Source organism: Ovis aries, chromosome X (assembly GCF_016772045.2).
Source record: "Ovis aries strain OAR_USU_Benz2616 breed Rambouillet chromosome X, ARS-UI_Ramb_v3.0, whole genome shotgun sequence".
NCBI classification, from domain to species: Eukaryota; Metazoa; Chordata; class Mammalia; order Artiodactyla; family Bovidae; genus Ovis; species Ovis aries.
In genome coordinates this window covers 134087067-134100082 of record NC_056080.1, presented here as the reverse complement: position 1 = coordinate 134100082, position 13016 = coordinate 134087067, and the positions used below count along the sequence as shown (strand labels likewise).

The 13016-nt window shown below is 42.7% G+C and overlaps 1 protein-coding gene across 2 annotated transcripts; it reads left to right on the top strand.

Annotated features, from left to right (window-relative positions):
- Positions 1 to 10749: 10749 nt before the first annotated feature.
- On the top strand, positions 10750 to 12298 carry LOC101109336 (protein BEX2). Of its 2 annotated transcripts, none has more exons than XM_027963007.3 (3): positions 10750 to 10870; positions 11229 to 11314; positions 11676 to 12298. In XM_027963007.3, exon 3 carries the CDS (start codon positions 11684 to 11686, stop codon positions 12065 to 12067), a length of 384 nt encoding a protein of 127 aa, XP_027818808.1. In that variant the 5' UTR covers positions 10750 to 10870; positions 11229 to 11314; positions 11676 to 11683; the 3' UTR covers positions 12068 to 12298. The 2 variants fall into 2 exon arrangements, with proteins under 2 accessions (XP_027818808.1, XP_060264252.1); XM_060408269.1 differs by lacking the exon at positions 10750 to 10870 and adding an exon at positions 11017 to 11113.
- Positions 12299 to 13016: the final 718 nt, after the last annotated feature.

Sequence of the window (13016 nt, the reverse complement as noted above, 5' to 3'; positions counted from 1 at the left end):
TTCTTTTTTCTCATGACTTTTTGATAATACCAGAAAGCCCAACCCCCATCCTAGGAAGAGATGTTCTATCTAAAAGGCAAACTTCAATTCATATGGAAATAGAATCTACAGAAAACTTATGCTTACTCCTGACAGACGTAGAAATTAACCCTGAAGTCTGGGAAACCGGAGAAAAGATAGGAAGAGACATCTCAGCTCAACTAGTACAGATAACTCTTAAAAATCCTAATAACTTTCCTTACCAGAAACAATACTCTCTAAAGCCAGAGGCAAAACAGGGACTTATTCCCTTGATTGAAAACCTCAAAGGACAGGGGCTCTTAATAGAATGTAACAGCCCTTATAATACAACTATTCTGGGAGTTTAAAAGCCTAATGAGGAATAGTGTCTAGTTCAGGACCTCTGCCTCATTAATGAAGCTGTAAATCCTGTCATGCCTAACCCCTGTACTCTACTCTTCCAAATCCCAGAAACAGCCACTTATTTTACTGTTTTAAATTTGAAGGCTGCCTTTTTTTTTTTTTTTTGCATACCCTTAGCTCAAAGTTCACTATTTTTGTTTGCTTTTGAGGATCCATCTGATTCCTCTACTCAACTTGGACAGAGTTGCCTCAAAGGTTTAGAGATAGCCCTCACTTGTTCGGGCAGGTGTTAGCCAAAGACCTAGCTGCCTTTCACACAACTGAATCTATAAAAGTCCTTCAATATGTAGATGATATTCTCCTTTGTGCTGACACAGACAAAAAATGTAACCAAGCCTTTTGTGACCTTCTTAATTATCTAGCTCCATGTGACTGCAAGATATCAAAATCAAAAGCTCAAATGTGCCAACAAGAAGTCAAAGATTTAGGACTCAAACTCTCCCATGGAGTTTGAACCCTGGGAAAAGAAAGAATGGAACCCACTTTACAACATCCACTCCCTAATACTCTTAGACAACTCCATGGTTTCCTTGGCATAACCAGTTACAGCTGGATTTGGATTCCCAGATATGGAGAGTCAGGACAAAAGGCATTACAATGGGAACCTGGAGAAATACATCCATTTAAGACTTTAAAACAGGCTCTTCTTCAGGCTCCTGCTCTCAGCCTGCCGGTGCTAAGTTGCTTCGGTCATGTCCAACTCTGTGCAACCCTATAGACAGTAGCCTGCCAAGCTCCTCTGTGCATGGGTTCTCCAGGCAAGAATACTGGAGTGGGTTGTCATGTCCTTCTCCAGGGGATCATCCCCACCAGAGATCGAACCCAGGTCTCCTGAATTGCAGGCAGGTTCTTTACCACTAGTACCACCTGGGAAGTTCCTCAGCCTGCCTGCAAGAGACAGTTTAAACTTTTTGTAACAAAGATCAGGATAGGCAATAGTCACATATCCTATTAGTCACATCTAAAATTTTATAGAGTAATCCCCTATCTCCTAGAACTAGTGCTCAATTAGCTGAATTGACTGTTTTAACCAGGACCTTAGAGCTGAAGACTGACAAAAGAGTGAACATCTATACTGATTCTAAATATGTTTACTTAGTCCTTCATTTTCACGCTGCTATCTGGAAGGAAAGAAACTTTATTTTTATTTTTTTTCTACTTTACAATATTGTATTGGTTTTGCCATACATCAACATGAATCTGCCATTGTTGTACACGTGTTCCCCATCCTGAACCCTCCTCCCACCTCCCTCCCCATACCATCCCTCTGGGACATCCCAGTGCACCAGCCCCGAGTACCCTGTATCATGCATCGAACCTGGACTGGTGATCCATTTCACATATGATAATTTACATGTTTCAGCGCCATTCTCCCATATCATCCCGCCCTCGCCCTCTCCGGCAGAGTCCAAAAGACTATTCTATACATCTGTGTCTCTTTTGCTATTTCGCATATGGGGTTATCATTACCATCTTTCTAAATTCCATATATATGTGTTAGTATACTGTGTTGTTGTTTTTCTTTCTGGCTTACTTCACTCTGTATAATCGGCTCCAGATTCATCCATCTCATTAGAACTGATTCAAATGTATTCTTTGTAATGGCTGAGTAATACTCCATTGTGTATATGTACCACAGCTTTCTTATCCATTCGTCTGCTGATGGGCATCTAGGTTGCTTCCATGTCCTGGCTATTATAAATAGTGCTGCGATGAACACTGGGGTACATGTGTCTCTTTCAACTCTGGTTTCCTTGGTGTGTGTGCCCAGCAGTGGGATTGCTGGGTCATAAGGCAGTTCTATTTCCAGTTTTTAAGGAATCTCCACACTGTTCTCCATAGTGGCTGTACTAGTTTGCATTCCCACCAACAGTGTAAGAGGGTTCCCTTTTCTCCACACCCTCTCCACCATTTATTGCTTGTAGACTTTTGGATCGCAGCCATTCTGACTGGTGTGAAATGGTACTTCATTGTGGTTTTGATTTGCATTTCTTTGATAATGAGTGATGTTGAGCATCTTTTCATGTGTTTGTTAGCCATCCATATGTCTTCTTTGGAGAAATGTCTGTTTAGTTCTAAAACCTCAGATGGCAGTCCCATTAAATACTACCAAGAAATTGTGTGCCTCTTAGATGCAATTAAACTACCCAAAGAAGTGGCTGTTGGGGCCATCAATGGGATGATTCTGACATAACAGTGGGAAATAGGAGAGCTGACCAACAGGTAAAAGAAGGCAGCCATCCAGTCTTTTAATACTCAGGCTCCCCTCCTCTGGAATAAAAGCCCCAGTGACATAAAATCCCAGTATTCTCCTGAGAAATGTCAACACCCTCTTTCTCATGGAGATACTCTACTCCCCTCTGGATGGCTTCAAACAGAAAATGAAAAACTTGTATTGCCCTACAGCACCCAGTGAAAAATCCTTAAAACTCTACAGCAAACTTTCCATTTGGGAATTGAAAATACTTACCAACATGCTAAGAGTCTTTTCAAGGGAAAAATATTAATAAAGACTGTAAGCTAGATTGTTAAAGGATGTGAAGTCTGCCAGAAGAATAATGCCTGTAACAACCAGTCAGCTCTCCCAGGCTTACAGTGTACAGGAAGATATCCTGGAGAGGACTGGATAGATTTCACTCATATGTCAAAAGCCAAGGGACATCAATACCTACTGGATTGGGTTGATACCTTTACCGAGTGCATAGAGGCTTTCCTTTGTAGAGTAGAACAAGCAAAAGAAGTTGTTAAAACTTTAATATAGGAGATCTTTCCTAGCTTTGGCCTGTCACGTGGAATGGGCCTGCCTTTAAGGCTACAATAGCACAGGGCATCTCCCAGTTCCTAAGAATCGAGTTTCATTTACACTGTGCCTGGAGGCCTCAATCCTCTGGGAAGGTAGAAAAAGCTAATAGTATGATTAAGAGACATTTATGAAAACTCTCACAAGAGACTCATCTTTCCCGGACTTCATTACTTCCTTTAGATCTTGTGAGAATAAGAAATACTCCACAGTCACTGGGACTCAGCCCTTTTGAAATGTTATATGGGAGGCCATTTCTCAAAAATGATTTACTTCTAGATCAAGAAACCACCGAACTAACAAAATATGTCACTAACTTCTTTACAAAAAATAGTTACAATCTTTAGAAAATGAGATCTCACAACCAAAAGAAAATTAAAAGTCCTTATATAATCATGGAACTTGGTGTTAGTAAAGGCTATTCCTGACAATAGTCTGACCTTAACTCCCACATGGGAGGGACCTAATTCTGTTATTCTCTCTTCGCCCACCGCTGGTAAGGTTACAAGTATTGATGCCTGGATTCCTCACACACACATAAAGCCTTGGAATTCTCCTGGAGAAAATCACAAGGACCATCTAACACCCCCAGGAGAAAATTCACAGGAAAATTCTCAGTGTTTGGAATATCAATACTCTCCTTTAGAAGGACTGAAAAGTCAAGTCTAGGCAATGGCTGATTCCACTTCTCCTTTTGGGACCACCCTATAGAACTAGATATCAACTTCCATCTGGTGGAAACCCCTGGTCCTGATCTGAAGCCGTGTTTTGCTCTTATTGCTTTTTGGCCCTTGTATTCTAAATTGTCTCTCTTGCGTTGTAATGTTTCACATGGAAGCTATCAAACTTCTAATGATTATAGAAATGGAGCCTAAGATGACATACCGTGGTCCGCTAGATCGTCCCCCTGGTGGAGACCTAACTGCCATCCCTTAATGACACCCCTACACAGCTTGAAGAAGCCCAATTGCTCATCTCCCCTTTCCTCATAATGGCAGTTAGAGTCTCCATCTCTAGACTGGGGGATTGAGGTAGAAATTAGTAGGCAGTCAGTCTAGGACTCTGAGACCTTCGTCCTGTTTTCAGTAACCATCCCACTCCATTGTTCTGAATTCCTGTGTCTTTCAGTTCAGTTCAGTTCAGTCGCTCAGTCATGTCCGACTCTTTTCGACCCCATGGACTGCAGCACACCGGACTTCCCTGTCCATCACCCACTCTTGGAGCTTGCTCAAACTCATGTTCATTGAGTCAGTGATGTCATCCAACCGTCTCATCCTGAGTCAACCCCTTGTCCTCACACCTTCAATCATTCCCAGCATTAGGGTCTTTTCAAATAAGTCAGTTCTTTGAATCAGGTGGCCAAAATGTTGGAGCTTCAGCCTCAGCATCAGTCCTTCCAATGAATATTCAAGACTGATTTCCTTCAGGACAGACTGGTTGGGTCTCTGCACTCAAGGGATTCTCAAGAGTCTTCCCCAACACCGCAGTTCAAAAGCGTCAATTCTTCTGTGCTCAGAATTTTTATAGTCCAACTCTCACACCCATACATGACTACTGTAAAAACCAAAGATTTGACCAGACGGACCTTTGCTGGCAAAATAATGTCTCTGCTTTCTAATATGCTGTCTAGGTTGGTCATAACTTTTCTTCCAAAGAGCAAGGGTTTTTTTAATTTCATGGCTGCAATCATCATCTGCAGTGATTTTGGAGTCCCTCAAAATAAAGTCCGTCACTGTTTCCATTGTTTTGCCATCTATTTGCCATGAAGTGATGGGACTAGATGCCATGATCTTAGTTTTCTGAATGTTGAGTTTTAAGCCATCTTCTTCACTCTCCTCTTTCACTTTCATCAAGAGGTTCTTTAGTTCTTCTTCACCTTCTGCCATTAGGGTGGTGTCATCTGCATATCTGAGGTTATTGATATTTCTCCTGGCAATCTTGATTCTAGTTTGTGCTTCCTCCAGTCCACCATTTCTCATGATGTACTCTGGATAAAAGTTAAATAAGCAGGCTGACAATATACAGTTTTGATGTACTCCTTTCCCAATTTGGAAGCAGTCTGTTGTTTCAAGCCCAGTTCTAACTGTTTCTTCTTGACCTGCATGTAGATTTCTCAGAGGACAAGTCAAGTGGTCTAGTATTCCCATCTCTTTAAGAATTTTCCAGAGTTTTTTGTGATCCACAGAGTCAAAGGCTTTAGCATAGTCAATAGAACAGAAGCAGATGTTTTTTAGGAACTCTCTCACTTTTTCGATGTTCCAGTGGATGTTTGAAATTTGATTTCTGGTTCCTCTGCCTTTCATAAATCAAGCTTGAGCATCTGGAAGTTCATGGTTCATGTAGTATTGAAGCCTGGCTTAGAGAATTTTAAGCTTTAATTTGCTAGCGTGTCAGATGAGTGCAACTGTGCAGTTGTTTGAGCATTCTTTGGCATTGCCTTTCTTTGGGATTGGAATGAAAACTAACCTTTTCCAGTCCTGTGGCCACTGCTGAGTTTTCCAAATTTGCTGGTATATTGAGTGCAGCACTTTCACAGCATCATCTTTTAGGATTTGGAATAGCTCAACTGAAATTCCATCACCTACACTAGCTTTGTTCATAGTGATGCTTCTTAAGGCCCACTTGACTTCACATTCCAGGATGTCTGGCTCTAGGTGAGTGATCACACCACTGTGATTACTTGGGTCATGAAGATCTTTTTTGTATAGTTTTCCTGTGTATTCTTGTCACCTTTTCTTAATATCTTCAACTTCTCGTCGGTCCATACCACCTCTGTCCTTTATTGAGCCCAACTTTGCGTGAAATGTTCCCTTGGTATCTAATTTTCTTGAAGAAATCTCTAGTCCTTCTCATCTTATTGTTTTCCTCTATTTCTTTGCATTAATCACTGAGGAAAGCTTTCTTATCTCTCCTTGCTTTTCTTTGGAACCCTGCATTCAAATGGGTGTATCTTTCCTTTTCTCCTTTGCTTTGGCTTCTCTTCTTTTCTTACCTATTTGTAAGGCCTCATTGGACAACCATTTTGTTTTTTTGCATTTCATTTTCTTGGCAATGGTCTTAATCACTGCCTCCTGTACAATGTTGTGAACCTCCATCCATAGTTCTCCAGGCACTCTGTCTATCAGATCTAATCCCTTGAATCGATTTATCACTTCCACTGTATAATCATAAGGGATTTGAGTTAGGTCATACCTGAATGGTCTAGTGTTTTTCCTGACTTTCTTCAATTTAAGTCTGAATTTGGTAATAAGGAGTTCATGATCTGAGCCACAGTCAGCTCCCAGTCTTGTTTTTGCTGACTATATAGAGGTTCTCCATCGTTGGCTGCAAAAAAAAGGTGACTTGAAACAGTTGGCCAAATACAGAGTTCTATAAGATCAATTGATTATGATAGTGTAACACTAGATATGAGAAGAAGAAATAAGAGGGAATCATTTCCTAGACCAACAAAGACTAGTAGGTCAGATGGCCCAAAGATTTGGGCTACTGTGGACATTGTACAGGAGACAAGGATCAAGACCATCCCCATGGAAAAGAAATGCAAAAAAGCAAAATGACTGTCTGGGGAGGCCTTACAAGTAGCTGTGAAAAGAAGAGAGGCGAAAAGCCAAGGAAAAAAGGAAAGATATAAGCATCTGAATGGAGAGTTCCAAAGAAGAGCAAGAAGAGATAAGAAAGCCTTCTTCAGTGATCAATGCAAAGAAATAGAGGAAAACAACAGAATGGGAAAGACTAGAGATCTCTTCAAGAAAATTAGAGATACCAAGGGAACATTTCATGCAAAGATAGGCTCAATAAAGGACAGAAATGGTATGGACCTAACAGAAGCAGAAGCTATTAAAAAGAGATGGCAACAATACACAGAATAACTGTACAAAAAAGATCTTCATGACCCGGATAATCACGATGGTGTGATCATTCATCTAGAGCTAGACATCCTGGAATGTGAAGTCAAGTGGGCCTTAGAAAGCATCACTACGAACAAAGCTAGTGGAGGTGATGGAAATCCAGTTGAGCTGTTTCAAATCCTGAAAGATGATGCTATGAAAGTGCTGCACTCAATATGGCAGCAAATTTGGAAAACTCAGCAGTGGCCACAGGACTGGAAAAGGTCAGTGTTCATTCCAATTCCAAAGAAAGGCAATGCCAAAGAATACTCAAACAACCGCAAAATTGCACTCATCTCACATGCTAGTAAAGTAATGCTCAAAATTCTCCAAGCCAGGCTTTAGCAATATGTGAACCATGAACTTCCTGATGTTCAAGCTGGTTTTATAAAACACAGAGGAACCAGAGATCAAATTGCCAACATCCACTGGGTCATGGAAAAAGCAAGAGAGTTCCAGAAAATCATCTATTTCTGCTTTATTGACTATGCCAAAGCCTTTGACTGTGTGGATCACAATAAACTGTGAAAAATTCTGAGAGAGATGGGAATACCAGACCACCTAACCTGCCTCTTGAGAAATCTGTATGCAGGTCAGGAAGCAACAGTTAGAACCGGACATGGAACAACAGACTGGTTCCAAATAGGAAAAAGAGTACGTCAAGGCTGTATATTGTCATCCTGATTATTTAACTTATATGCAGAGTACATCATGAGAAATGCTGGGCTGGAAGAAACAAGCTGGAATCAAGATTGCTGGGAGAAATATCAATAACCTCAGATATGCAGATGACACCACCCTTATGGCAGAAAGTAAAGAGGAGCTAAAAAGCCTCTTGATGAAAGTGAAAGAGGAGAGTGAAAAAGTTGGCTTAAAGCTCAACATTCAGAAAACGAAGATCATGGCATCCGGTTCCATCACTTCATGGGAAATATGGGGAAACAGTGGAAACAGTGTCAGACTTTATTTTTGGGGCCTCCAAAATCATTGCAGATGGTGAGTGCAGCCATGAAATTAAAAGACGCTTACTCCTTGGAAGAAAAGTTATGACCAACCTAGATAGCATATTCAAAAGCAGGGACATTACTTCGCCGACTAAGGTTCGTCTAGTCAAGGCTATGATTTTTCCAATAGTCATGTATGGATGTGAGAGTTGTACTGTGAAGAAGGCTGAGCACTGAAGAATTGATGCTTTTGAACTGTGGTGTTGGAGAAGACTTTTGAGAGTCCCTTGGACTGCAAGGAGATCCAACCAGTCCATTCTGAGGATCAGCCCTGGGATTTCTTTGGAAGGAATGATGCTAAAGCTGAAGCTCCAGTACTTTGGCCACCTCATGTGAAGAGTTGACTCATTGGAAAAGACTCTGATGCTGGGAGGGATTGGGGGCAGGAGGAGAAGGGGACGACAGAGGATGAGATGGCTGGATGGCATCACTGACTTGATGGACGTGAGTCTGAGTGAACTCCGGGAGTTGGTGATGGACAGGGAGGCCTGGCGTGCTGCAATTCATGGGGTTGCAAAGAGTCAGACACGACTGAGCGACTGAACTGAACTAACAGTGCCTAACCCAGTAATAGCACACTGAGTGACCTATCAATGAAATCTTTGCCTGACCTAGGAATGAGCATTCCTATCTCTGTGGGATAAAATAGTCATGAAATGCCTCCTAAAACATGGTTGAATTTATTACCATGGAGTGGGAAGAGGAGGAGGGGTAGGATCACTGACAACAAAAATAGGTCACTCACCAATCTAGTTCTATAAGAATGAAGTCACTTAGCTGCTGCAATCACTGACTTTGAACACATTCTTCAAGGAGCTCAGGAATGAGGTACTCTCTGCTCTGGGAAAACTGGCAGAATAGGCCTTCAGATCCTTCAGATAATTAAATATTTTGGGGGCACAATTTTATGAACCTGATTTTTTGCATCTTCACATACCTAGCAAAGGATTTAAAATCATTATCAGAGATATCTGGTCCTAGTGAGTAGCAACAACCTTCCACTGAGATTTGTGCTTGATTGCACATACCTCCTTCATGAAAATCATAAATATACTGACCTCTCACATCTTCAGATCAGTTCCCCAGAGCTAGCTGAGAGGCTGTCTCCCAGCTATGGTCCTCAATAAGTCCTCAAATAAAACTGAACTCACAGCTTTCACATTGTAAACTTTATGCCCACTAATATGAGTAGATACAAAGTTTCAGCTGACAATATATGGTGAGGATGTGGCAAATTCAGAATTCTCATACAGTGTTGGTAGAAATGTAAAGTGGTCAACCACTTTGAAAAACAATTTGGCAGTTCCTCAAATGATTAATCATATGTTGCCATGAGATTTGAAAACATTATGCTAAATGAAGAAGAGAGCGCCCAAAGAACACATATTATATGGTTTATGAAAATATGTAGATTTCCCCATTCTGGACATGTCCCCATTCTGGACATGGAAATTTACAGTGCTTCTCTCCATGGCAATTACTTTTTGCAATTCTTGGAATCCCCCACCACAGAGGTGTAGAAGAGCCCCATCTAGTTTCCCTCATCTATCTGGGAGGTATGTTTCTAGGTTGGATTTGGAGGGAAAATGGAGGGAAGAAACCAAAGGAATTTACTCAGGTCAAGACCCTGGCCACCTGCCCATCTATATTTTTGGAGTAAGCAACTGCCAGGAGCTTGAATGTAGGAAATGAGATATTCTGGAATGCGACAGCAGGAAGACCAGTCCCTTCCCAATCTCTTGATAGGATGGGGTGAGGCCATTATCTCTGTATCCCTCAACCTGCTTCTGCCTCAAGACCCTTCCCTTTGCTTAGGTCTTCAAAACCATCTTTAATAATAGTTGTTAAATTTCAACAGATGACTTCAATTGCCAGCAAATGCTTTCCATATTTAATGAATGTTTATTATAGTAGAATAAAATATAAATGTTTATTAATAAGATTTAAAATCTGTCCCAGAAGGGGGAAAAAGGTAGATTACTTACATAAAACAGCCAAGATTTGGCAAACAGCCTTCTCCTTGAAGGTTAACTTCACAGATCATTTTCAAAACACCAACTGTGTGTGTTTAGAAAGATTCCCCCATTTTTTTTTTTTATTCCATGAAACAATTTAGAAAGTTCTCAAAATGAAGCTGTGTGGAATCCACAGAAAATATTTTCTGTGAGGTGCAAGAGAACATAAATAATGAGGTTTGTTGGTGTTGTTTTTTTTTTTTCTGTTTTACTTCCCCAGCTCGAAACATGTCTTTCAAAAATGAAATTTCCCAATTCTCAGGGTCTTTTTGAGACATACTGATTTTTAAAATGGAAATAAAGAGAAATTAGTAGGAAGTCAATATACAGCTAAGCAGAACAAGAGGAAAAAAAGCAGAAAAGGCCAAAATTAATACCAAGGCCTTGGAGTGGTTGGGAGATGTAGACACTCCATTGTACCTAGAGAAGGTCAAACCCCAAGGATTGGGCAGCGAGGCCACCTATGGGTCTCAGATTGGAGAGGACTGAGCTGAGCCCAGGGCCTAGCACACAGCTGTGTGGACTGGGAGGTTCTTGCGTGCAGAGGTGGAGGGGCGGGTCCTATTGGGGGTTGGGGGAGGGGGATCGGAAGGCGAGCTTGGCGATGAGGCGGGGCCCTCACGTGACCGCGAGCTGCAGAGCGTTGCAGCCTTGGGTGCAGGCGTCACTCCTGTCTGGTTATCAGCTCCCCGCTGTCCTGAGCTCAGCGCGCTGGCATCGGGCCCGCGGCAAGCGGAGCAGGTAAGGGCCCCGGGGCCCGCGCGCTGACGCCAGGGAGGCAGTGGCCAACCAACCCTTGAGGCCCAAGCAGGGGTTCAGTGCGGAGAGTCCCGGCGAGTTCTTTCCACACCCCGGCTTTCCTGGGAACAGAAATAGGGGCCCCCTGGGGTGGGCGTGCGGGGAGGGGAGTGGCAGGGTTCCGGGGAGGGCAGCAGAGCAACTAAGAGCGATGGGAAATCATCCCTGAATTTCTGCAGGGCCATGGTGAACCCGGGAGTGGGGCGGGGGACGATGGTCGCGGGGGCTGGCGGGGGCGGGGAGGAGCGGTGGTTCAGCACCGAGAGCTTGGTGACAGCACTCCCTCCCTCCATCCACTTAGGTCTGCGGGTCTACGTGTCAAGTGTTGCAGCGACTCACTTTGCAGCAGGAATCGGGAGGAGGAGGAGACAACCAGGATAGGCTAAGGTCGGTGCAGGGGACAATGTGCGTAGCGGGGTGCAGAACCCCGTCATACCCCCTCTCAACTTCCCCAAGCCCCGACCTCCATTTTGATGTTTGAAATGGCCTAGGGGATGGATCTGTAGGGAAAATGGTGGGTTTGGGAAGAGGGAGGGGAAAGAACTGAGAAGGAATGGGGAGGGCTCGGATTGGGGGGCCCCTAGAGGACGCACGAAGCCTTTCAGGTGTGAAAATTAAAAGAAAGAAAGAAAGAAAGAAAGGAAACCATGATATCTAGACCTCTGAACATTCGTAGTAAGGCCTCTGTCCTCGGTGCTGATCTATCCACCAAAAAATGCAGTCGCTTTTCCTGTCTTTTGTCTCCTAGGAGCAGTGATGCCCAAAGAGGAACAAGTGCTGAAAAATCTCACCATGGAAAATGCCAACGAAGAAAATGAAAAAAAGGATGAAAAAGAGCAAGATGCTAATAAAGGAGAGCCTTTGGCCCTCTCTTTGGGAGCTGGTGAATATTGTGTACCTAGAGGAAATCGCAGACGGTTCCGTGTTAGGCAGCCCATTCTACATTATAGATGGGACATGACTCAGAGGCTTGGAAAGCCACAGGCGAGGATGAGAGAAGAGAATGTAGAAAGGATTGGGGAAGAGATGAGACAACTCATGCAAAAGCTGAGGGAAAAGCAGTTGAGTCACAGTTTGCGGGCAGTTAGCACTGACCCCCCTCACCATGAGCATAATGATGAGTTTTGCCTTATGCCTTAAATCCTGATGTTAATAGGGAGACACACTTGCTTCCTAAATTTACATGTTCATGATGTACCTTTGTCATAAACCTTTTGATGCCACTCATTTCTGGTGGGTCTCAGATTACCAGCTTCTAGTTGAATGTTTTGACCCAGTCTGTAAGATTTTGTTAACAGGATAATTTTACCTGTTTCATGGCAAGATGCTTATTATATATTGTGAAGTAAATAAAGCAGTTTAAAAGAGCAATTTCTGTATGTATTCTTTTTTATTTCAAATTTAATACTTATCTAATACATAAAGAGAAAAATGCTGAAATTAATATACCAAAAGATTAATACAGGGACTCATTTCTGTGACATGAGTTGATGTCTTTTATAATTTCTGTAGTTTGAGAAGATGTGGAGCTATTTTTAATGACTTTATGAGAGCCATAGAGTCACTTAATAAAGACTTGGCTATGAAATTTGAATCTTTAAGCCTGATGAATAAACCCAGGAATTCTTTACAAATTGGGGACTATATTTGCTTCACATGACTGTGAAACAAGGTCTGGTGTGTCTGAACTGTGTTTACCTATTTTTGTCCCCATCTCCACATATTAAGCAAGAACCTCAGATTTTCCCCTGAGATTTCCCCCCTACCCTCAGATTTTCCCTTCAAATATTTAGCAGAGTCCCCAAAGATAGCGGGCTTCCCTGGTGGCTCAGAGGTTAAAGCGTCTCCTCCAATGCAGGAGACCCGGGTTCGATCCCTGGGTCGGGAAGATCCCCTGGAGAAGGAAATGGTAACCCACTCCAGTATTCTTGCCTGGAGAATCCCATGGACGGAGGAGCCTGGTAGGCTACAGTCCACGGGGTCGCAAAGAGTCGAACACGACTGAGCGACTTCACTTCCAAAGATAGATCTCCCCAGTCCAGCATCCTTCCTCCCCCTCAGGGCTGCACTTTCTGCTAGTCAGTTTGTG

Coding starts and splice junctions, on each gene's coding strand:
- LOC101109336 (XM_027963007.3), top strand. CDS start 11,684: ATGCCCAAAGAGGAACAAGTGCTGAAAAATCTCACCATGGAAAATGCC.